The 27417-nt window shown below is 36.5% G+C and overlaps 1 protein-coding gene across 1 annotated transcript in view; it reads right to left on the bottom strand.

The window, feature by feature from the left end:
- Positions 1 to 16595: 16595 nt before the first annotated feature.
- The window catches only part of PTPRD (protein tyrosine phosphatase receptor type D), a 406959-nt gene continuing 396137 nt past the window's right edge, over positions 16596 to 27417 (bottom strand). Inside the window, exons 35-36 of the mRNA XM_045562129.1 lie at positions 22191 to 22326; positions 16596 to 20337 (exon numbers count right to left, since the gene is read on the bottom strand). Coding sequence (XP_045418085.1) covers positions 20269 to 20337; positions 22191 to 22326 — 205 coding nt within the window. The 3' untranslated portion in view covers positions 16596 to 20268. The remainder of the gene's footprint in view (positions 20338 to 22190; positions 22327 to 27417) is intronic.

Here is a 27417-nt window from a genome sequence, read left to right as displayed (position 1 = left end):
GTTCTGGGACTTAATGCCTAAGAATTTAAAATGCTTCCTTTGCCTCTGCCAGTTATGTCTCCGGGCAACAACATCTCAGGATTGCTTAGTAAGAGTTCTACCTGAGCTGAGGAATGGTGTGTTTTCTGTTGATGGAGTTCTCTAAATGGGGAAATTCATTCGAGTGGAGCTTTTTATGGCTTTTCCAGACTAATCGGGAAATTAGTGACATTGCCAGTAGTGTTCTTGAGGAAGAAACAACAAAGACGATTGCAAGCAATCTGAGAGGTTGAATGTCATCTAGCTTGAGAAGGCACAAAAAGGAGGGAGGTCATCTAGCTCGACTATCGGGATGCAGGTCTTAAGTTGTCTTTTCTACTGGGAAATGAAAAGAGAGAGGAGGGAAGCAGGAAAATAGAGAAAGAGAGAAAGGGAAGAAAAGGAAGGAGACGGAAAATTTGACTTATTTGTCTGCCCATTCCAGGATCAGGCAATCTTTACTTCCTGAGTCTGAGATGTCTTCTTTCTCACCTTTCCTTCAGCAGATCTTCATTCTCTGATCCCAGCACACACACACACACACACACACACACACACACACACACACAGACACCTCATTTAGAGTCTGGCTTTAACCTGAGCTTCCAGACAATTCCCTATTTATTCTTAAAATATATCACCGTTTTGTTACCTAACTCTGCTCTTTGGCTTTAAACAGATCTGGCCCTTGCATCACCAAGGCAGGATTCCAAAAGAGCCAGCACCGGCTCAGTCCCCATTTCTTTAATAGTAGAACATATCAGTCACTTTTAGGGTTATTTTAAAAGCTGATCCGATCCCTCCCAAGCCCCGTCCTCCCCAGAGTCTCCTCATCTAGGTTCCCATTCAGATTCCTGAGGGGCTTTGGCCATGGCCCCATAGTGATGGTAAAGCAGGTTTGTTCCACTTCCTGCTCTTGTCTCTTCTCAGTTATTGTCGATGTCCTAGTCCAACATGATTTCTGCCCCTGGGAATGTCCAATGCTTGCTCCGGAAGGTACTGACTAGACTGGCTGCAGTTGTTGATTTAGTACTCAATTTCCTGATATTGATAGTCTTTAGTAAACTGTAGCCATGTCATCTTTCAGCCCTCAGATGGGTAGTCTACTCATATGTTCTGTTATGGAGTCCTCCCGAGCCCAGCCAAGGAAATCCCCAGGAAGGCTCTCTCAGGCTCTCTCTCAACAAAATCCTTTTCTTCTGGGTATAATGGACCTCTCTAGGCCCGTCATTAATAGGTGGGAAATGCAAGATGGTGGTCTTAGTCTCCTCTAAGCCAAGACATGACTGTCATCATCGCCACTGATTGCTGTCATCACCAAGGCAGTAGTGTGGGGTATATTTGCCAACTTCAGCTCTTAAAAAAAAAAAAAAGACTCAAACACTTCATAAGTGAAGCAGGGCACCAATCTCTCTGCTTTAGAAACACCCAAATGTCTTGAGTATCCTCTACTATTCTTCACAATTTCTTCTATTTGTATGGAGAAGGAGTGGTGAGCAAAACACATCCCTGTATGGCCTCTTCCTCTCTGAGCTCTTCTGGGGCAGAAAGAAAATGATGTTTGCTTGTTAGTATCTCTGAGCAAATCACTTCTGACTACTATGTTGGCACTTTTTGAACTTAAAAGCTTAGAATGTGGCTTCTCTATGGGGGCTGTCTCTACTGCAAAGAGGCCCCTTTGTTTATCTGCCATGTGAGCAGGGGTCTGCAGCTATGGTGAGTCAAGACAAATTGGCATGGCAACACATACTTTGAAATATTATTTTATCCCATATGTACAACTATATAACTTAGAGATCCTAATTTCTCCAGGCTTCATGAGCCACTCTCCTTTTAATTAACAACTAATGGAGGACCAAGTCATGTGGCTACAGCTTTTATCATATTTCCATGCCTATGTATTTATGAACACTTTCCAGGGAATTCTTTCATTTGTCACAATTATTTTTGATTTCCATAGAAATGATATTCTACCATTGTTCTTAAATTTACTTCTGCAATCTGCACCAAGTGTTGAGACAGTGGAAAAATTGTTCCCTCCCTCATTTCCCAAAAAGATATCTAAGATCAGGTGATAATATTTAGCAACACAAAAGCAAATGACAAAGCAAAAAAGAACATTTTAAACTACACACTGCTTATCACTGCACCTGCGATCCCCAGGCCATTCTTCCCCACACTGTCACCCCACTGATGATGTAGCTCTCCAATTTCCGCCATGCACTACATTGCAGAGGACAGTCTACTCTTTAAGCTGAGCCAGAAATGCACAGTGGCTCAAACACAATGGACTTTATGCTCATTCACATAAAGTTATCATTGAAAAGTAGATCCTCTTCAAACAGCAATTCAAGGATCTAGACTCTTCTACCTGAGGCTCTGCCATCTTCGAAATATGATTTCCAAGGAGACTGTGCTCATATGCATCAAGCCAGACAATAAGGAAGGAACATAGAGGATCAGATTTGGGAGATCTTAATGGATCAGGCTTGGAACATTACTTTCTTTCATCTATCATTGACTAGAACTCAGTCACATGACCATACCTACCTGCAAGGGAAGCTGGGAAATGTAGCTTAAGCATATGCCTGGGAAAAAGGAAATAAGCTTGGTAAACAACTAACCAGTTTCAAAGAGAAAAACCAGTTGATCTTATCTCCACTGGATAACCACTATCAGGCGACACAATAATTCAGATATAACAACTCTCCTCATAAATAAGACAATCCTTTTAAATGATTATATTCATCATCCATTGCAGAATAGGAACTTAGCTTTATATCTGATGACCTGAAAGTCCAACAGTACCAATTTGAGAAACATCTGGCTCAAAGGGGAATTTTGCTCTTGTTTCTAGAATAGCAGAAGTATACCAGTTTTCAGAAATATGGGTATCCTGTTTTAGATAATTCCATGACAATCACATCTAAATATGTAAATAAGCTTAACTTTTCACAATTTATAATTAGAGGGCTATAACTTCTGTTTCTTCTGTGGGTGAAAGAAACTTCTCATTACTTTTGCAAATAAGTGTTTTAGAGCTACAAGCTCAATTTTCCAAAACTGGGACACAAGAATAAAACTGAGACAGGGTCCTAATGCTCTTTGACTAGGGAGTAACTTGCAGGCATTTCTGTGCACATAGAACATAAAGTTAGTGCAATCATTTATAACAAGAAAATCATCACAGAACTGATGCGTATATTACAACTTAGATGACTAAATTCAATTTTCTACAACAAATATATTCTAACAAATTTCTTATAGCAACATACAGAGAGTAAATACAATATCCAATAACAAATATATAAGGCATTTTGCAGTAATTGTAGCCTCAAGGTTAAGTGCTATATTTTATAAGAAATAACAATAAGACATTGTACTTACAGAGCAGAATGTTACAAGGGAGGTCTGGTCATTCTTGGCAAACGAGCTACCTATAAACTCAATCTCACATTGTCAAGGTATAGATTATATTCGGATGAGCCTTTATCAGGATATTCACCCACCCAGTGCTTTGCATTCTCAAAGGTACTTGTGTCATCCATCTTCTTATCCTCTAGAGATTTCTCACTAACCAAAATTATGATTTGTAGTCAGTGGTTTCGATAAAAGTAGTTTTTGTCATTGCCAAATACAAACTTACGGGCTTATAATTTTCTATTTCCATATTTCTTTTTTAGAAAATATCATTAATATGTAGCCACTCTAATTATTGAACAACATACTAGAGACTTGTTGAAAAATAAGTTAGGTTATTTATTCCCTTAATCTGTCCTTACGTGTGCTCTATAAGTATATTAACCCTATTCGGAGTGTGTGTGTGTACATGCATGTGTGTGTGCTAGTCAACTAGGCAGGATTCTTCATTGCAAGCAACAGAAATTAACTTTGGGTAACTTAGGCAGAAAAATAATTTGTGGGGAGATTTCATGTGCCTCACAGACAGCTGGAAAGTCTGGAGAACCAAACTTACAAAAGATGCAGCAATCAAGGGAGGCAGGTTCCCAGGATTGTAATCAAAACCATTTGATAAGAAAAGTTTGGTTAGTCCACCAAAACCACTACTGCTGGTTGCTGCTACTTCTATTTTTGCTCCTGGCAGTACTGAGCATTGACTATCACCTCTGATGTACCCAGAGTGAATTCTGCCTCCTGCTTGACTTAGTTCAGATTATCTATCTACATTGAAGCTTCCAGGGTTCAAAGACAGTCAGTGTTTAGGCTTTTTTGGCTCCTGGACATTGGAAGTCAAGTCACTTGTTCTTTCTGTACAAAATTCACGTGATGGTGGATTCTCCAAACTGAAGTTTCAAATGTGGGTTAACCAAAAGCAAAGGCAGGAGATGTCTAGTATAGTGGATTGTAATGAGGAGTCTGACTCCATTTTTTGATGCCTACTGATAGCTTTTAAGCTCCCGGTCTCCACCTTCCCCCTTGTGCCACATGTCTGGAAAAACAGAGAAGAAAGCCTGGGTGCTCCTTCCTTTGATTCAAACCACGAGGCCCCAGCCATAAAGAAACTCTCACCTCGGTCCTACCTCCTGATTACAACAAAAGTCAAGGCAATGTCCTTTCCTTGATCACTTAAACCCGCGATCCCCAACCCCGGGACCTTGGCCCAGTACCGGTCTGTGGCCTATTAGGAAACGGGCCGCGTATTACCGTCTCCCCGCAACCCATGACACCCCCACCCCCCACCTTCGGTCCGTGGAAAAATTATCTTCCCTGCCAGTCCCTGGTGCCAGAAAGATGAGGACCGCTGACTTAAGCCATTTCAGACTTGCTTGAGAGGAGTGCCACAGACCTGAATCACGTAAGCAATAAAACTTTTCCTACTCTCTGTGCGCACGTGTGGTATCCTCAGTGACATCTGACAGTGACAACCAAACCTGGGTGAGGGTCCTTCTGCCTCTTCAGGTGACCTTAACGTGGATCCAAAAAACGGTAAATAAAATAGTGACCCCCTAAAGCCCTGAAGAATTTTTCACAGGATTCCTTTATGTAATTCATAGCGCAGTCAAAACATGGTCTACAGTTCAAACATACCTCCCGGAACTTACCCCTCTGCATAGTGGAAGTGGAGGCAACTCCAAGGTAAGCCAGCTGCCTCCCCTCCTCAACGCCCCCTGCCTTCCCCCCACTTTCCCATTTCCTTCTTCTTCTGGACTCCCGCTAGATTCTGGGGTTACACATAGAAGCTTCTCGCTCCTGTTTAACACCCCAGTTACGCACCATAATTTACCCTTCAGCACCCTCTTCTACCCTTTCCGTCCTGCTCAGTACCTCCCTGTGCCCCTACCCCACCCACTGTACCCAGCCACCTTCCTGACCAGGAGGAAGGGGAGAGGCAAGAAGAGCTGAATGCCAGGGTCAAACTCTGTGCAGTAGACCCCCGAGGAGGAGGACGGGGAGATCCCAGGCTGAGCCTCTGGTCTCCTTCTTGCTGTCCTTTCTCCAGGTTCTCAGGTGGCTGATTAGGGTGGGCACACTGCGGGTGGGTGTCCCACCTCCAGCCCACAGCACTCACTCGTACTTTTATTAAGCTGTAATATCTATTCTTGTTGTTTTCTTTTGCTTTTTATTTAGTAGGTATTTAAATGGTGAGTTTCATTAAAATAGATTATCCTCCCATAAACACATACATATACACACATAAAGGATGAAAATATTCTAAGTTCTTGAGTGTGAGAGCGGTTGAAGTACCTGGCTTTGCCTGATGGGTGGATGAGGGAGCTTTAAACTATCATCTTGGGCTACGGACCAAATGGGCATATTTTCCTGAATGACTAGGAATGAGCTCTTCCATGAGAACTGGGATTTAACTTGTTATTCTGAAGGAAGCTGATTTGTTAGAGCATGTGAAGATGAAAGAGGCCTTAAGTGAACACCTAATCCACCCATTCTTACCTCAGTCCCCCTTATAGCAGCCTTGATCAAGTAGCCAACCAACTTCTGCTGGCAAACCTCCAGTAAAGGTTAGCGCTTCTTCAGACAAATCTGACTTACAGAAAATTCTTCCATCTATTGCTCCAGTCTGACTCCCTAGTTCTACTCATCGGGGTTACCTAGAACGGTCTGATATATCTTCTTATATTCAGAACCCTTGCTCTGATATATCCGGCGTCTCATTTGCTTGCCTATGCCCTCTCCTTTGTCCAGAAATTTCAACTGAAGAATACAAAGACACGTCTACATCCATCCTATCCACAGAATAAAACTATCAAAAGAACACATAGAAGACCAAATAATTTCTTTTTCCCAGTGATGAGCTGCCCATGTGTGCCCTTTAGCTTTAATAATTGTGATAAAGGAAAGCCCTTTCTATACTGTTCAGAACTGACCATGTGATTTATGCTCCAGCGCCAATGGGCATGTTGAGTGTATTGTGTGCTGCTTTTACTGGCAGGGAAAGCCTGTTTACTTGTTCCTGCTATAGTAATAAAGGCTCCATTCTTATTCTCTGCTGACAGAGGCAGGCTGAATGCGCTTTGGGTTCTAAAGCACCCTATTTATAGCCCCATTGCCAAATGATCTCTATTCATTACAATGCTGGATTTGCAGGTCATCAATTCCGCGTCTATAAAGGCAGGCACAGATGTATGCAAGGGGCCTTCGTGGCTGAGGCAGGAAAGGGAAATCTTGAGGCTGTCTGATCTCTGGCTACCTTCTGAGGATAGGTTGGAAAATATCCTGGGAGTTTAAACAAAGTCCTTCTTACTGCATAAAGAATGGAGCTGACATTGAATCGAACCACAGAGACCAGGTAGGCTGTGGATCCGCCCAGAGGGGTTTTCACAGGTCAAAGGCTCCTAGTATTATTACAGACCCTACCTTAACATAAGAACTTGATATCCATCACAGGTGCACTTCTAAATAGAGTGTTTTTAGAACAATCCATGATGTGTTATTTTTTTATTTGATTTGATTTCTCTAAGGAGACATTGTTCTGGAAGCTTATAGAAAATTCACGTTGCAGGAACCTTTTATTTTGTACACTTTCCAAGAATCCAGTTAGAGAGAAGGGGAGCTTGAGAGAAAAGTCCTAAGAAAGATGTATTTGGAGTTGGAGCCCATTCCTGACAACCAGGAGAGGGTAAAAAGCAAAGAAGCCAATTTATAAAGTCTCATCTGGATGCAAAAGCCTGGGGATCTGCTGGCCTGTCGGAGATGGTGGGGGAACTGGAAGAGAGATTGAGAACCTCGTGAAGAAGTGAGGGCGGACTGGGAGGTGACAAGGAGAAGAGTCTTCTGTACTGAGGCTTGATGCTCCTGCCCATGGGGATTGATGACTCATTCCTGCCTTCAAACTTTTGTCTTCACTTACTTCCTCCACTAGAATTCTCTCTTCCTAGATTGACAGTAATCTGGAATAGGAGGGTATTTGTGCACAAGAAAAACATTTTCCGCCGAGAGATTCAGATCTCAGAGTTGGATATTTAGTATTCCAAATAAACCTTTCTGATCTCATCCCACATATCCCCAATACCATATCATATTCTTGTTGTACCTCTCTTAAGATTCTTCTCACATTCAGCTCTGTACTAGTTACAGTTCCCGATTATATACAAAGTACCTTTAAGGCAAATACTGTACCTATCTAACTTATCTTTGCATCCTCAGCCAAGCAAAGATGTCTGGTACATGGGACTCATTCACTTGCTATCAATTGTCAGATTCATTGGACTTACTGAGACACATTTCAGGGAGCTTTCTATAGCAGATAATCTGAGTATTTAAATATGACAATGCCCTTTCAACAGGCTTCTAAAGGTTAAGTCAATCACCCAAGTCAAATAGTTATTAAGTGAAGGAGCTGAGATACACACCCTGGTTGCCCTGCTCTAAATTCCACGTCCCCTAGACAAAACTCTCTTTTGAAGGTTAAACACAATTCCACAGGATTCCACCTAGTCTCATTCCACTCAATCTTGAATTTTGTTCCTATCTGGTGAACTGAGCCCAACATGTTTCAGATGGCTAGTTCCTCAGTTTATTAATGACAAACATACATATTTTAATGACAGATTTGTTGATTTATGTTCTCATTCAGGAAATTTTAGGCTATCATAATCCTAGAATTCAGATATCAATGATCTCTATGAGACCATGTGACTTTTTTTCACATGAAAAAATGAGGCTGAGAAAATATGTGACTTGCCCAGATTGCAGAGTGGCAGAGCTGAGATTAGATCCTAGAACTCTAGATTTCCATTTTGTAGTTCTTACCATTTCAGCAAACTAGGTCCCCCATCACCCCTGCAGTTTTCACTGCCTTCTTTAGTGACTGTCCTTCAGCAAGTTATATGATCTTTCTATGCCAGAGTTCTAATTAGTGCACCAAGAAGGTTGCAGTGGTCCAATTCCCAGGGATATTATAAGGGCAATAATTAATAGCTATAAAACACTCTGCAATACGCAACACTATACAAACACCAACATGACACAACCAAGTCTATTTCACAGTAATTAACTTGCTATCCAATCAGGAAGAAATCAGTAGAGCAATTCCTACATGACTTTGCAGAAATGCCTATTGCCTCTGTATCCTAACAAGGTGGTCCACAGACAGAAAAGTGTATCAAACTGTGCATGTGAATTTATCATGTTTTGTAGATAAATATTATTTTTCTTTTTTAATATTGTTCTTTAAGACACGTGTGCTTTTTCAATGGGAAAGAAATGCTGAGTTTTATCAACAATGATAATTAATTCTCCATAAATAGTAACTATTATGCACATAAGGTAAATTGCAGTTGTTCCTTGGTATACAGGGAATTGGTTCCAGGACCCCCAAAACACCGAAATTTGCAGGTGCTTAAGTACCTTATATAAAATGGCATAGCATTTGGATGTAACCTATGCACATCCTCCTGTATGCTTCAAATAATCTCGAGATTACTTATAATTCTTAATACAATATAAATACTAGGTAAATAGTTGTTATACTGTATTGTTTTTTAATTTGTATTATTTTTATTGTTATATTATTATTTTTAATTTATTTTTAAATATTTTGATCTGTAGTTGGTTAAATTCTTGAATGTAGAACCTGCAGACATAGAGTCAATTGTATTTCCAATTTGTGTAATAAACCCACAGGGTAGGTAATTTTGTCTACATTTTATAGATGAGAGAATCAAGGCTCAGAAGAGTGAGAAATTGATTGGGACCAATTCAGTTGATAAATGATGAAGGTAGGGTTTGAATCCATGTCTGTTTGATTCCAGGGATTTTTTTTCTCCTTTTTTTTTATTGTGGTAAATACACACATTTGCCATCTTAACCATTTTTAAGTGTACAGTGCAGTGGTATTAAATACATTCATAATGTTGTGCAACCATCAGTACTATCCATATCCAGAACTCTTTTCATCTTGTAAAACTGAAACTCTATACCATTAAACAAGAATTTCCTGTTCCCCCTTCCCAATTCCTGACAACCACCATTCTGTTAATACTTTCTGTCTCTATGCTTTTGACTACTCTAAGTACCTCATGTAAGTGGAATCACACAGTGTTTGTCTTTTTGGATTATTTTAATTAGCATAATGTCCCCAAGATTCATCCATGTTGCGTCATATGTCACACATATATCAGTCCTTTCTAAGGCTGAATAATATTCCATTGTATGTATATACTACATTTTGCTTATTTATTCAACCATTGGTGGACATTTGGGTTGTGCTATAGTTCGGATGTTTGTCTTCCCAAACCTTATGGAGGTGTTTAGGAAGTATTTGGGTTATGGGGGCAGATCCCTCTTGAGTAGATTAATGCCCTCTCTTGGAGTGAGGGAGGGGGGAGATGAGTGAGTTCTTACTCTATAAGTGTCCATGAGAGCTGGTTGTTAAAAAGCTGGCATCTCTGCACTTCCCCCACCCTTGCTTCCTACCTCACCATATGATCCCCAGCTCCCCTTTGCCTTCCACAAGGAATGGAAGAAGCTTAAGGCCCTCACCAGATGCAGATGCCAGCACCATGTTTCTTGAATAGCCTACAGAATCATAAGCCAAAAAAATCTTTTTTCTTTATAAATTACCAAGCTTCAAGTATTTCTTTATAGCAGTGCAAAATGGATTAAGACAGGTTACTTCTACATTTTAGTTGTTGTGAATAATACTTCTATAAACATGGGTATATAAATAGTGTCTTCAAGATCCCACTTTCAATTCTTCTGGGTATATACCAAGAAGAAGAATTGCTAGATCATATGGTAATTCTATTTTTAATATTTTGTGGAATTGCCATACTATTTTCCAAAACAGGTGTACCATTTTACTTTCCCATCAACAATGTGCAAGCGTTCCAATTTCTCCACATCATTGCCAATACTTGTTATTTTCTGCACTTTGATGGTAATTATCTTATCATTATTTTTGTAAAATTGCTAGTAATTCCTCCATTTTCATTTCCAGTTTTAGCAATTTGAGTTTTTCTCTGTTTTCTTTGTTTACCTAAAGACTTTTCAGTTTTGTTGATCTTGTTCAAGAAATAACTTTTGGTTTCATTAATGTTGTCTATCATTTTTCTATTCTTTATTTTATTTATCTCTGCTCTTTATTATTTCCTTCCACATGCTAGCCTTGGGTTTAGTTTGTTCTTCTTCTAGTTCCTTAAGTTGTAAAGTCAGGTTGTTGGTTTGAGAGCTTTCTTATTTTTTAATATAAGTGTTTATAGTTATAAATATCCCTCTTAGCACTGCTCTCCCTGTGTCCCATAAGTTTTGGCACATTGTATTTTTGTTTTCATTCATCCCTAAGTATTTTCTAGTTCCCTTTGTGATTTCTTCTCTACTCCATTGGTAGCTTAAGAGTATGTTGTTTAATTTCAACAGTTTTGTGAATTTTTAATTTTTTACTTCTGTTGATTTCTAACTTTATCCTATTGTGATCAAAGAAGGTATTTTGAACAATATATATCTTTTAAAATCCACTGAGACCTAATTTGTGGCCTAACATATGTTCTATCCTAGAAAACGTCTTATGTGCACTTTAGATAAATGTATTCGTGGTATTGTTGGTGAGAGTGTCATGTATATTTTTGTTAAATATAGTTGGGTTATTGTGTTAAGTCCTCTGTCTCCTTACTTATCTTCTGTCTGGTTGTTCTGTCCATTATTATTGGGAGTGGATTATTGAAGTCTCCAAATATTAGTGTTGAACTACCTATTTCTCCCTTCAATTCTGTCAGTTTTTGCTTCATATTTTTTGATGGCTTGTTATTAGGTGCTAAATTGTTATATCTTCTTGACATATTGAATCTTTTATTAGTATATAATGTCCTTCTTTGTCTCTTATACCTTTTTTTATTTAAAGTCTATTTTACCTGACAATAGCATAGCCTCCTCTGCTCTCTTTTGGTTGCTAATTGCATGGAGTATCTTTTTCCATCCTTTCACTTTTTATCATTTGGGTCCTTGGATCTCAAGTCAGTCTTGTAGATAACATAGAGTTGGATCATTTCTTTAAATCTATTCTGCCAATCTGTCTTTTTTTATTGGAGAGTTTAGTTCATTTACATTGAATGGAATTACTAATAAGGAGGTACTTAACTTCTGTCATTTTGTTGTTGTTCTATGTTTTATTGATTGCTCTTTTGTCCCTCATTTTTTGCATATTGTCTTCTTCTGTGTTTAGTTGACTTTTTTGTAGAAATGTTTAAATTCCTTTTTTTTTTTTTTTTTTGAGACTGTGTCTTGCTCTTTCACCTGGGCTAGAGTGCAGTAGCATCATCATAGCTCACTGCAACCTCCAACTCCTGGGCTCAAATGATCCTACTGCATTAGCCTGCTGAGTAGCTGAGACTACAGTTGTGCACCATCATACCTGGCTAATTTTTCTTTTCTTTTCTTTTCTTTTCTTTTCTTTTCTTTTCTTTTCTTTTCTTTTCTTTTCTTTTCTTTTCTTTTCTTTTCTTTTCTTGTTTTCTTTCCTTTCCTTTTCCTTTTCCTTTTTTTTTCTTTTCTTTTCTTTTCTTTTTTTTTTTTGTAGAGATGGAATCTTGCTCTTTCTCAGTCTGGTCTCGAACTCCTGCCCTCAATTGATCCTCCTGCCTCAGCCTCCCAGAGTGCTAGGATTACAGGTGTGAGCCACCACACCTGGCCTCATTTTCTTTTATCTGTAGCCTGTATCTATTTTTGTTGTGGTTACTATGAAGATTACATTTAATATCCTAAAATTATAACACTCTTATTTAAACTTATAGCATCTTAATTTCAATAATATATAAAAATTCTACTCCCTTAACAGTTCTATCCTCACCACTTTCAGCTATTGATGTCACAAAATTATATATTTATACATTATGTGCCCCAAAACATAAACTAATAGTTTAAATGCATTTGTTTCTTAAATTATGTTCAAAATGTTGATTTACAAGTTACAACAATACTACCTTTAGACTGATAATTGTTTTTTAATATATTAGTCTCTTAAATTATGCAGAAAACAAAAAGTGGAATTACAAACCATTGTTACAATAATATAAGCTTTTATAATTGCCCAGGTATTTATATTTATTGAGATCTTTATTTCTTCATACAGCTTCAAGTTACTGTTTAGTGCCCTTTCATTTCACCCTGCAGCACCTTCTTTAGCATTTCTTATAGAACAGGTCCAGTGGTAACAAACTCCTTTAGTTTTTGTTTATCTTAGAATGTCTTAATTTCTTCCTCATTTTTGAAGGACAGTTTAGCCAAATGTTGGATTCTTAATTGACAGGCCTTTTTTTAGCACTTTGAATACATTGGTCCACTGCCTTCTGACCTCCAAAATTTCTGATGAGAAATCTGTGAATAACCTTACTGAGGATCCCTTTTACGAGATAAGTCATTTCTCTTTTGCTGCTTTCAAGATTCTCTCTTTGTCTTTGGGTTTTGAAAGTTGATTATAATGTTTGTTGATTATAATGTGGCTATATTTGGGTTCATCTTACTTGAAGTTTCTTTGATACTTATATTCATGTATTTCATCAAAATTGGTAAGTTTTCAGCCATTATTTCTTCGAATATTCTTTCTACTCCAAACATCCTCTTTCTCTTCTCCTTCTGAGACTCCTATAATGTGTATATTGATCTGCTTAATGGTATACCACAGGTACATTTAGGCTCCATTCACTTTTCTTCAATTTTTTTTCTTTTTATTCTTTCAGCTCAGTAATTTTCATTGTCCTATATTCAATTATGTGAACTTTTTTCTTTCACTTGCTCAATCTGCCTTTGAAACTCTCTAGTCAATTTTTCATTTCAGAATTTCTTTTTTTAGATTGTCAATCTCTTTATTAATATTTCTGCTTCATTCATACATAGTTTTTTGTTTGTTTTAATTTTTTCCCTTGTCCATGTCTTCCTTTAGTTCTTTGAGCATTTAAGACAGTTGTTTTTAGTAGATTCTAGACGGTTTTGTTGATTGATTTATTTTTCATTTAAATGGGCCATAATTTCCTGTTTCTTTGTACACTTTGTGCTTTTTAGGTCTTTTCTGATCCTGTGCCTTTCCATGGTTATGCACAATCACTTTCTAATTTTTCCCTATATGCAGTTGTTTTTTAAAGTTTTCTCTAATGTCTGGCTCCCAAAGGGAGAGAAAGAAAAATAAAGAGGAAATAAGGGCATTGCTCCTTTAAATTTCTTTGAATTCAGTTCAGCTGGAGGAGGAGGGGCTTGCAACAATAGAGGGAGGTACAACAACAATAGCCACTGGCTTTTTAGTCTGTACTTCTGTGACCAGATGCAGCAATCAGTAGTCAGAGTACAGATCCTTGATATTTGGAGAATAGGGTCTTTTTATGCCCACCCTGGCAGAAAACTATCTTTGTGATTGACTTCTAGTTGAACTACACTGTGGCCAAAGAACTGACTCTATAGAAGTAAAACCTTTAAAATATATTGAAACTTGCTTTATGGTCCAATCTCTAGTCAATTTAGGCATATGTTTTATGTGCTCTTGAAAATAATCTATATTCTTAAGTTATTGAGTTTAGTGGTCTACATAGGTCACTTAGATCAATTTTGTTAATCAGCTTGTTCATACCTTTCATACATTTACTGGATTTTTATTCAGTCTCTTTATCAATTACTGAGAAAAGTGTTTTAAAATCACCCATAATGTTTGTGGACACATATGTAACTTTTTAGTTCTATTTTTGTTGTCTATATTTTGAAGCCATGTTATGAGGTGCATACAAACAGAATTATTACATCTTCCTGGGGCATTGAAGCTTTTTTTATTGGGAATTGACTTTTATTATTTGGTAATGCTGTGACTGATATTAATACAACTCAGTACTTCTTTCTTTTGGCTATGTTTGCTTGGTATATCCCTTGCTTTCTTTTACATTTAGTAATCTTGTATTCTTATAAGCATTATATATCTAGACTGACAATCTGCATTTTTACGTTGCATATAATCTATTTACACTTAAGGTAATTATTGATTTTTTTGTTTAAATCTACCATGTTAATTGCTTTCTATTACCTGAGGTTCTCTTTTCTCTCCACACTTGCCTTTTAAAATTGATTTTTAAAAAATTATTCCATCTTCCCATATATTTCAAAGCATCTCTATTTTGCTATTTAAAAACATAAAAATTTTAGAAAATGTAGAAAGTGCAGAAAAATAAATTTATCATACAGCATCATTTAATAATGCATTTATTTCCAGTTACTTGTTTCTGTGTGTACATTTTATATCTTTCTTTAAAAAATATATAATAATTGTTCATGTCATGTCTTTTGCCCAAAAATTATTTAGCAGCAAAATGGTAATGCGTTATACATGGCATTATGGTATGTATGTAAATGTAAAACATAATTTTACATATATATAATTTCATGTATTTTTAAAATCATTCCTTATTGAACATTAAAGATGTTTCCATTTTTATTTTACTATTATAAATGACACAATCTGCAATACCAGATTTCATAGATATTTGCCTACTATATTTCCTTAGAATTTGCAGAAACCCTTTAAAAAGTTATAAAGTTAAATATTTCTCAGATATATAATTTTACAAATTATATTTTAACTTATTGAAATAATCATAAATTATAAATTTTAATGGGTGATTAAGTGACAGATCCCTAAACTAATTATTAACTAGTTATTATCTAATAATTTCTGCATGTCTGTATATGTTTAAAATTAGATATTTTGTCATTCTATATCTGTTTAAAATAATGAATCACAATGGACAAAATATCAAATCTAATGCATCTTGAATTTTTGTTCTGTTTTTACACAATCAATAGAGTGATCAAATCTGCAAAAGTAAAGGTCAATTACGTGGAGAGGAAGAAAGAGCTGTATCAAAATTCCCAAAATAATGTTTTGGATATTGGGACTGTTTTATTCTGTCATTATATTCAAGTAGCTGTAACATTACCAAACATACATGTGCTTTGCCTTACCTTAACTAATTAGATTGATTTGCAGCCAGTTGTTTGTCCCATAATAGTCACTGCTATTTGGCAAGGTGACAGCCACCTTAAATCCAAATCCTTCTTGATTTGAAAACTCAGCGTACACATTTTCTCTTCCTAGCTACACTTGTGTTCCTAAGATGATCACTTATCCCATGTTACGTCAATTATGGCCACACAAGAGCCCACTCCACTCTAGGACTTTTGATTGTGCTGCTGGGGAAGTAAACTCTTTTACTGGTCTGCTCTGTGGTGTTATGATCCTAAAGCTTCCAGGGTCCACAAAAGAGGAACTTAAAACTGAAACTGTGAAAGTAGAGACCAGGCTGAAAGATGGGGAGAGAGACATCAAGTTCTAAAGGCATCATCCGAGCGCTGAATCCAGTTGTGTCTCAAGATTGTGTATTCCTACTCTGTTAGTATGAGTCCACTGCTAATCTATTATATGAGCAAGTATATATGAGCTCGTATATAACACCTTTCTTTTCTGTAGGCCAATTTGAGTCAGATGTTCAGTCACTCAAATTGAAAGTCCTAACTCCATGGATCCTACACTTTTCTTCAAAGCACTTATCCAAAAGTATATTTTATTGTTACTTCAATGCCTACCTCTCTCATTACACTGCAGCCTACATGCCAACACCAGCAGTATCTCATTTGTTCAGAGCTGCATCCCCAATACCTCTAACCCATTGTTGGTTCTCAGTAATATTGAATGACTGAGTAAATAATCTAAGCCAAATATTTTCTTAACCATGTTCCCAAAGGTTTTAAGAAATTAACACCATGGAGCTAGTTTTATGTGTATGAGAGTTGTCAGTTGTTTGAAGATGATAATACTTACACACATAAATAATGCACTTAAATTCACATATAGTAGTCATCTTCCACAGAATTAAAGATTGCCTATAATCTTTGACATGAATGAAACCAATGCTTTTCTTTACTATGTAAATCTGGGCAAAGTATTTCTCTGAGCCTCCGTCTGGTTACCAGTGACAAGTGCTTACCCCAAGGCAGACACTTGTGAATAGGAGGCCTTCAGTAACTGGAGTTACTATTAGTACAAAGGAACTAACTAGATAAACAGGAGAGGGGACATATAGTCAGTTCAAAACCAAAGTGCTTGAGTGGACAAAAGCAAAGGCTAGGGCTGCATAACACTGACATTTTTATTAGAATTCATTTGTAACAAATGGAACTTGTGTCAGCAAAGAACTGATTTTCATACAGACTTCTTTCGCCACCAATGTAACGAAGTAAGAAAATAAAAAGCACGCCTTTCATTCTGTAAAACATTTTACGCGTACTACTAATTAGAGGTAATTGTATTTTTTTAACAAGCCATTTTACAAGTTATTTTTTTTTAATTTTTCAGTCTATGCATCCAAAACGAGAGCAAAGAACACAACTGTTATTATCCTTGTAAAGACACTCCAAGCTTGGATGGCAAAGCCACATAACGGATGGATAGGATGGATCTGTAGCCTTCTGATCTCTGCTGGAGTATCAGGGCACCCATAAACCCAAAGAAAACCAAAACCCAAAAAGAAAAACGAAAAGGGACTTAAACATAAAAGGAAGGACTAAAACAAAGCAAAATAAAAAATAAACAGGAAAGAAAAAAATATGTGCATTACTGCAGACTTTTTTCTCTTCCTGTTTCTATGTTGTGTTATTTACATACACACAAATGAATTTCTGAAGCAGTTTCTTACAGATGGGTTCAAGTAATAACATTATTGGGTGTAGAATCAATAGGGCAGTGCATAGTACAAAGGTATAGAAAGTGCAAAGTTCCCTAGAGGCCCTTCCCTCCCCTGGCTGTCCTCGCCGTTGTCTAACCATGCAAATCATTTTTAAAAAAGAGCTAAAATAAAGTTCTGTACAAATCACTTTTTATATATTTTGATTTTTTTACCATTGTAACTAATTACAAAATTATACATAACTACACATACATAGGTAAATAATAGCACCGTACTGGTTATGATGATGAAAATAATTGGAAACTTGACGGTTTATGGCAATGACAGATAAAGATGTTCACCTGGGAAATTAAAATTTGAATGGTTGTACAGAAAAGCACAGAGTGGAATGCACATCAATGACAGTAAGGGAGTTAGTTCTAGGAACAGCTCCTGAACAGTAAGATTCCTGGAATAGTCTCCGCCTTGTTCGTCTATGGTATGCATCCCATTCATTTTCTTCTTGTGAATATTGCCATCTTTCCCTTTGCCAAATGGGCAGTTTTTGTTTCAGGGAGAGAAGCTGCTCATTGGCCAATCATTCTGGTGTGTAATACTCCATCGGATTCTACATGTCCAACATGGCATGTCTGGATGATGCAATGTCTGTCTGACCCCCTTTGTTTCACTAAAAGAAAATTATAGCACTGAGTAATCTGGCACTTGGATAAATCTCCAAAAGATATGAACTAAAGGAAAACAATAACAGACCCACATAGTGCACATTCTTCTCTGGTTCTGATGTAGGTTAGAGAGTCTCATTCTGAGGTAGCCTTCTAGATACTTTTTTTTTTTTTTTTTTTAGTATTATGTATTTTTCTTTTTCTTTTTTTTTTTTTCCTTTTTCTTTTTCTTTGTTTTTTATAAAAGTGCTCAAATACAATGCTTGCAAGTGTTTGGTCTCTTAGATTTCATTCTGCTAGCAATGGGAAAATGTAGAAAACAAAAATCCTTCCATGAAGAACATCCAGGAAGTTAAAATTAAACCAAAGTATTATACCTATACCAAAACTCTTTAAGAGTTCCTTGGATATTTTGAGGGTTCTTTAAAATTATGTAAAATGTGGCAAACTCATGCCATCATCCATGGCTTCCTATAGAAGTTATGTTGGAAGAATTAGGGGAGCTATCTATTGTTTATTTCCCCTTTTAGAAAAATCCTAATGGACTATCAAATATATTCCAAAGTTGCCAATGATGCTCGTTACTCACATAAGTTTGGTGCAGTTACTGCATATTCCAGAGCAGATTTGGAAGGGATTATAAATAAAACAAGTAGATTTTCCTGATGTGGACGATTACAAAAGGAAGAAGGGCCCTGATTATCCAAGTGCTTTGGGCTGGTACAATCACTAACATCCCCGACTTGGCTGAAAACTAGGAATGCATATTATTCAAAGAGTTTTTGTACATGTGGTAAACAGATAATGCTTTAATAGGAAGAGTAACAGATACGAAGAACTAATGGAAATATGAACCGAAAGCTAAAAAGAAATGCTATTAAAATAGGCATCAATTATAAGGCACTCTAAATGCAAAACTAAAACCAAAACAAAACAAAGTACAGCACTTCCCAGGAATGCTGTATGCCACAAAATGTTTCTGACTGAACAGAGTAACATGAGTTTGGCTTTGCCCCTGTTACATATCATAAATGCAAATTTCATAGCACATATTATAGACAATATACGATTGAATACACTTTTTTTAAACAACTTGATAGCTGATATATTACAACATTCTCCCCTCCTAAAGGGATATGCACTGACCTTTCCCACATGCACACCTCTTAGATATTTAATAATTTTTTTATTGCACTAGAGTGTTAGAAATATTGAACTTTGTTGGAAGCCTGGCTAACAAAACGGCATTTGTGAATATGATTGGGTGGGTGGGGGGAGATTGGGTAGGAAATTAGGGGGTGAGGTTTGACAATCACTGATGTGCATTCCTCATTTCCCTTTAAAAAATTAAAGTTTTGTGATCTTAAGAAATACCAATATATCATAAAATTAAGAATAAATTGAAAAAGATGTTTACAATAGCTTTTCTACAATTAAAAAAAATGAAATCATGGAAGAACTAAATGATAGCTATATCTATCTTTTTGTGTGGACACACTGTCTATATATACATAGACACCCTTATAAAATATGGATATATATGTATATATGTTAGCAGCAACTTTATACTTTGCGCCTCCCTGTTGATTCCAAAAACAACACAAAATAAAAAATAAAAATTCTCTTTGATTATTTGAAGAGAATGGGTACTTTCTCACCAATCAAAACTGAACACAAGTGTAAAAGTAATATCTGACGAGACCGATACTGTAGATTAAGAGTATTGCACAAAAATGTGCAAAAAATTTTCCAATTATTTGATATTTCTACAGCAAGATATTACAGATAACAGTTCTACAGCTTAAAAAAAACCTACAGTTTGGAAATAAAAAATGAAGAGTTATGTAACTTTTTTTTAAAATTTACTTTATCGAATGATACATTTTGTTAAAAAAAAGTTTACACAGTTAGAAATGAAGCACAGGTCAGCAGTATCTTTACAATACTAAAAAACTAAATCAAGGACTTCCTTTTGAAACATTCCCCCCCACCTTCCCCCCTAAAATGTTATTATGAGCAGTATGGTGGGAAGGGCGATGTCGAAGCCGAGTCCATCTCGCGGTGAGAAGCCGCACCAGCACGCCTGGCGCGCTGAACCCCAGCCCTCCGGCAACTTCTCCTTGCACCCCGCAAGCAATCCTGAACAAGATGGTGGTTCTCTGCTGTGATTTCTTCTTCCCTTAATTTTGAATCCTTGAGGTATCTGTAAATAAAATCCTTCAGATGCCTCATCAGTCAGGATTCTCTTTTATTATTTTTCAGGTTAGATTATTAAACTGTGAATTCTTGGTCCACCTGGGATAATTTGTTTTTAATTTGTTTTGTGTGTAATAGTCCCACTAAGTAGTTGTTAGCTAGAAGTTAAGAAGGACTTCTCAAGTGCCCTGTATGGCTCAGAAGAGACTCCATGGATAGTGAAGGGCCTGCAGTAAAAATCCAGAACGGGTCGGGGGTTTCTACGTTGCATAGTGATCAAAGCTGCCCAGGTACTCTAGCGCGGCTCGATAGCAAAACTGATACTGATCCTGCAGGAGACGAGGTATGGGGAGAAAGATGAGGAGGGAACATGATTATATTTGGAAAACAGAAAAATGAAGATCAATATTAGAAAACAGTTACATCTATGTGGGGGCAAAATCACTACTTTCATCAATCCAGTGACCGATCGGTTATAGTGAACAAAGAACAATTAGCCACATGGAGTGTTTGTTAACTTCCCCAATCAATTTGACTAACACAGTCTCCTAATTCCAAGTAGTGGTAGGTTGAGTGAACATTACCTTCCAGAAAAATGTTTTCCAAGTAGTACCAAATAATCACCACCAACCAAACACACAAACTCCTCGTATGCCTTAGAAGTCACTTTTTATAATTACTTGTTTATTTGTGATAACTAATTCTCAGTTTGCATATGTAGGAGAAGCTGATACAGATGCAAACTGTTCTGGGAAAAATATGGATTTATTTATCTTCTGGGCTACTGCCAACAGAATTTGAATTTAAAAAAAAATTTATGATCAGACAGTAGACCCTTGCTGCCTACAATCAGAACTACCATCATTTCTGACATTCATATATAAGTGAGAGAGACAGCCAAAAGGTGTAGCCAGTAAGGAACATCAAGCTCACAAAGCCATTTATGCAGCGTGATGGACTTTCAAGCTTTTCATTTAATGCCATTTCTGAAAATGGCATTACAAGATTGGCTGCCCACATCAAGAAATACCTGTGCCATTTGGCCTAATTCAGTGTGATTGCTAGTTGTCTGTTCTAGAAAGGAACACACTAAAATAAAACAGTATGAAACGTGGCCTTTTTTCAGACAAAGAAGAACACTGTCATATTGGAATAAATCGGAGCATCGGTGGAGAGATGGAAAAAGTACAATTTACAGATGACTGTAGGGATGAGAAAAAGTAGGATTTTCCCCATAAAAGAAACCTATTTTCGGTAGCCAATGGGGCTGAAAGTAGATAGTTTCTATTTTGCTTAAATGTGCATTTTTCTACAATAAAAATGGTAATGCAATATAAATGGAGTTTGCTTTCCTATCTTGTCACAGTGAGTTGCTTGGCTAAGTGTTGAGGCTTTTTAAACGTCCAATTTCCCTCTGTCACCCCCAACACCCATTAAGTTTGTCAGGCTGACATAATGTTTTGAGTATTGCAAGCCAAATGCTTGCACTACTTTGAAATCAAAGTCTGGAAGATATTGTGGATGTTGAATTTAGGAACACATATAAACTGTATAATTTGGTGGCCTTTTGAAGAACATAAACACTATCACTCATATTATCCTTAGAAATGAATGCTCAATAGACCAGACTGGCTAAATCTTGAACTCATATTACTGTGAGAAATATTCAAATTTTCATATCAATTACTAGAATATAAAATGAGGGGCTAATTTCTATAGGGTTATCCAGGAACCAAATGTTTTAAATGACCACTGTTAAGACATGAAATATAGAGCAGCTCATATCTTTGTAGGCATATAGAAAGAGAATGGAGAAGTAAAATGGGCTGAGGCTATTGTTAGTATGCTTTCTATATGTTTATGTATTTATAAATAAATACAACATATATTAACATGAATATAATTAATTATATGAATTGCCATTTTATAGTTCAAAAATGGCCCAATAGTGATAATTTATCATGGCTCAACCTAACGTATAATCTCATATAATTTCCACAACAACACTAATACTGTCACCCCATTTAAAGAAGGGGAAAATGAGGGTCAAAATTATTAAACATTTTGATGCTTTTCCTACAATATTTTGTCTCTGGAGTTGAAAGTCCCTGGACTCTAGGAGGTCTTGGCTAGCAAAATCTAGGCTTTTGAGACATGAAAGACTCATGGAGACTTTTCTCACCTCTGTCTGTACCATGGCTGGCCGTTGTGTTCTTAACATTTTGACAGTCTGGAAGATGTCTACAACTCCTTCATATCTCATTCTTTCCAAAACAATGCTTAGTGTTATGAAGACTCCAGTTCTTCCAACGCCCGCACTGCCACAATAACAAAGGCAACATTACTGGATGACATTCTCATGGTCTTGGCCGCATTTGCTTGTAGGTGGACATACTTCCACCAGCTTCCATAGTCCATGTTTCTTCACAACCATGTTCAGAAAAATATGGCACTGAGTTCACCAAGGTTACTCTTGGGATAGTGAGTTTGAGCATGTGAGAATGAATGTGGAGTAATCAGGATTAAGTTTTATAAAATAAAAAGACTTTTCAGCTAGGGTTATATACCATTTTAGAAAGACCAAGAAAACATAAATATTGTGAAATAAATGAAACAAAGAAAGCATGAATAAAATATAGGTTTATACTATTCATGGAGGTCCTGATGTAGACATTGCCTATGTAATATTTTTGAAGTATTAAATAATTCAGAATAAGGTGAGGTTAATTTGGCATCTTCAACTTTTCTAGCACATAACTCACTTCTTATAGTCACTTAAAATCTGTGCAGGATGTCTCACCACCTCAACATATAAGTATGTAACAAGATACATAAATGATTCAAATATTGACCTCGGTTTTTATATGAGAGAAGAGATTCTATAACAGAGATTTTATTTGACATGGAATTTTCACATAGTCTTCAGGAGGATTTATGACTATCCTGTAAGTACATGTATAGATTGTGTACATGCTATATTTTTTCCTACTTTCTGAAACTTATAACTGTCAACAGATTCTCAAATGGGTCTCTAATCTAAAAATAAAAATGGTTAAGAGCCACTGATCTCTAAATTTATTTACTATTTTTAGACGATCAACAGCTAAAACCCCAGGATTCTTTCCACTACCTTAACAAGGTTTCCAGATTCTCTCTGTTGTCTTAACGGTTTTAAGATAATTCCAGAATCTTCACAGCAGCAAGAAAGAAAATTAATTCATAGCTCTTGTGCACTTAAGAAGGAGGAAAGCATATGGAGTTTTAGGTAATGAGGAAAACAGTAAATAATCTGAAAAATCCCTACATTTTGGAATCCTAATTAAATGGCATGTGTAACACTTGGGCACAGGCTGGGAATGTAGCTGTCAGGCATATATAAATGATGTGGCCCTTCATGAATGGGGATTTCTAAAGAGTCCAAACAGAAATGTTAAGTGAGGCTTTAAAATCCAGGGCAGTCTTTGTCCAGTAGCAGTCAGGGCTTCTGTTACGAGGCAATAGATGACCTGGAAGGTCCCTTTCAACATTGAAAGTCTCTCTCAGTCACGAGAAACTGTGAGTTATGATCTTTTTGTTGAATGGTCCAGGTACTCTGGAGCCTATCATACCTTGATTCCACTGATCAAATGCAACAAAAATATGGTGTTTCTGGATTTCTATTAAGTATTTTCAATAAAAGAACAGACTTTGGCCTTATAACTTCCAAATTTACTAACTTTATCATGTTAGTTTAATAAGTTATAAATAAGTGGTATTTTGAGAACATTCATAGGTAAAAAATATTTAGAAGTCTTCAATATACGTATAAGATATGTGATAATAGGCCATAGCATTTATATTAAAGGAGTGTTTAAATTATTTTGTGATGATAAAAGCAATGACAAGTAATACACACCTGCATGTGAACACATTTACACACTTAATCTTATGGGAATGCCTAAAGCTAAGAATATGCATTACATTAAAGGTATTATTCTCTTTACAGACTATATTGGGAAAGTTTAAATTAGTATTTGGGCAAATTATGTGTAAAATTAAAAGAAGTATCCAGGTAATTCAAGCCCAACATATACCATCCACTTTGTCCGAATACAGGCATCCCTCATTTTATTGTGCTTTACTTAATTGTGCTTCACAGATATTACATTTTTTTTTTTATAACAAACTAAAGGTTTGTGGCAACACTGCCTCGAGCGAGTCTACTGGCACCACTTTTCCAAGAGCATGTGCTCATTTTGTGTCTGTGTGTCCTGTTCTGGTAATTCTCACAATATTTCAGACTTTTTCATTATTACTATATCTGTTATGATGATCTATGATCAATGATCTTTGATGTTACTATTATAATTGTTTTGGGACACTATGACCATGCCAATATAAAATGGCAAACTTAATCAATAAATGTTACATATGTTCTGACTGCTCTACTGACAAGCTGTTCCCCTTCCTTTCTCTCTCTCTTCAGGTTTCTCTATTCCTTGAGATACAACAATACTGAAATTAACTCAATTAATAACCCTACAATGGCCTCTAAGTGTTCAAGTGAAAGGAAGAGACACACGTCTCTCACTTTAAATAAAAAGCTGAAATAATTAAGCTTAGTGAGGAAGGCATGTCAAAAGTCAAGACAGACTGAAAGGTAGGTCTCTTGTACTAAAGAGCTAGCAAGGTTGTGAATGCAAAAGAAAAGTTCTTGAAGAAAATTAAAAGTGCTACTCCAGTGAACACATGAAAGATAAAAAAGGAAAACAGCTTTATTGCTGATATAAAGAAAGCGTGAGTGGTCTGGATAGAAAATCAAACCAACCATGACATTCCTTTAAGTTAAAGCCTACTCCGGAGAGAGGCCCCAACTCTTTTTCAATTCTATGAAGGTGGAGAGAGGTAAGGAAGCTGCAGAAGAGAAGTTTGAAGCTAGCGGTGGTTGGTTCATGAGGTTTAAGGAAAGAAGCCATTTCTATAACATAAAATGCAAGGTCAAGTAGAGAACTTGCAGCAAGTTATCCAGAGGATCTGGCTTAGATAACTGATGATGGTGTCCACTCTGAACAACAGATTTTCAATGTAGATGAAACAGTCTTATCTTGGAAGAAGTTGCTATCTAGGACTTTCATAGAGAGGAAAAGTCAATGCCTGGCTTCAAAGCTTCAAAGCACAGGTTAACTCTCTTGTTAGGAAGCTGATGACTTTAAAGTGAAGCCAAGGCTCATTTGCCATTCTGAAAATCCTAGGGCCCTTAAGAAATATTTTAAATCTACCCTGCCTGTGCTCTGTAAATGGACAACAAAGCCTGGGTGACAGCACATCTGTTTACAGCATGTTTTACTGAATATTTTAAGTCTACTGTGGGGAACTACTGCTCAGGAAAAAATGCACCTGGGTCACCCAAGAGCTCTGATGGAGACATACAAGGAGATGAATGTTGTTTTCATGCCTGCTAACATAATATCAATTCTATGGCCCACGGAACAAGGAGTAATTTTGACTTTCAAGTATTATTATTTAAGAAATATATTTCATAAGGCTGCTATAGACAGTGATTTCTCTGATGAATCTGGGCAAAGTAAATTGAAAACCTGGAAAGGATTCACCATTTAGATGCCATGAAGGACACTCATGATTCATAGAAGGTCAAATACAACAATTACAGGAATTTGGAAGAAGTCGGTTCCAACTCTCACGGATTACTTTGAGGGGTTTAATGGAGGAAGTAACTGCAGATGTGGTGGATATAATAGCAAGAGAACTAGAATTAGAAGTGGATTTGAAGATGTTACTGAATTGCTTCAATTTCATAATAAAACATGAATGGAAGAAGAGTTGCTTCTTATGGATGAGCAAAGAATGTGGTTTCTTGAGATGGAATCTACTCCTGGTGAAGATGCTGTGAACATTGTGGAAATGACACCAAAGGATTTAGAATAGTACATAAACGTAGTTAATTAAGCAGCAGCAGAGTTTGAGAGGATTGACTCCAATTTTGAAAGACATTCTACTGTGGGTAAAATGCTATCAAACAACATTACATGCTATAGAGAAATCTCCCGTGAAGGCAGAGTCAATTGATGTGGCAAACTTCACCGTTGTCTTATTTTAGGAAATTGTCACAGCCACCTCAACCTTTAGCAACTACTATCTTGATCAGTTAGCAGCCATCAGCGTCAAGGCAAGACCCTCCATTAACGAAAAGATTACAACTTGCTAAAGGTTCAGATGATTGTGAGCATTTTTTAGTGATGAAGTATTTTTAAATTAAAGTATGTACATCGGTTTTTAGGCATATTGCCATTGCACACTTAATAGATTATAGTATAGTGTAAACACACCTTTTATATGCATTGGGAAACAAAAAGATTTGTGTGACTCTCTTTATTGCGATATTAACTTTATTGTGGTGTCTGGAATGAAACCTGCAATATCTCCGAGGTATGCTTGTATTTGATCCATATGTCATTTTCCACATGCTCTTTCATTGTATAGTGCAAAGGATTTTTGATAACACAAAGCAAATGTGTATAAATAAGGTCTGTTTCTCATATAATATACCATGTCTGAGAAACAAACGATGCTAGAAAGGATTTTAGACAATCAGCTGAGAAATCTGAGGTCCAGAGAAATTTCCCTATTGTCAAGGAGCTATGCAATAAGTAGAGGTGGGAGTAGCACACAGGTATTTTGGCCTAAGTCTAGTATTTGTCCTATTTTAAGATCCTGCCTCCTATTTCATTAATAACTACAGGGTTTTTTTTTGAAGGACTGAAGCAAAACACATTTTTTAATAAATTCTCTCAAGATTTCCACCATAAAGACATTAGAAACTTAAGACTTCTGTTGCTAGAACACTAAAATATGTTAGTTTAAGTAAAATTAGGTGAATTCCTTTTGCTAGAGGGTTTTTTCATAGCAACTTCCAAAAGCACTAAATTTATGGTGAATGTCTAAACCATTTACTTGCTATTTCTATTAACTTCAATGACTTGAATTATAAAATGCTCTAGAAACTATTGAAAATAATTAACTTGAAGGTCCTTCATTTTCTGATATAGCAACAATTTTCAAGCAAATTGCATTTTTAACTGAGGTACCACTCTAATCACTTATTGACTGGCAAGAATTAGTATTGTCATTAAGGCTTGATAGCTATTTATGGTTTTCCCAAGAAGACAAACACGAAAGATACAGAAAGATAATTATCAGTGTAATGCTATGAAAGCAAAGCAAATAAGAAATGATTAATAGAACAAATTATTACTAGGGATGTACCAACAATTCCTGTTAAGGTCAAATTGGCAAGGAAAACTACAGTTTGCTTTTTTCTTAACAAGAAAGTGAATTTTGGGGAAAAAATTTTCCTCTGATTATTTTCATTTTAGGAAAAGGAAGCAAAATGAATCGTGCTTTAAATTTCA

This window comes from Lemur catta, chromosome 10, assembly GCF_020740605.2.
Source record: "Lemur catta isolate mLemCat1 chromosome 10, mLemCat1.pri, whole genome shotgun sequence".
Lineage (NCBI taxonomy): Eukaryota > Metazoa > Chordata > Mammalia > Primates > Lemuridae > Lemur > Lemur catta.
Note: the sequence above shows the minus strand (reverse complement) of the source record. Positions and strands in the feature narration are given on the sequence as shown.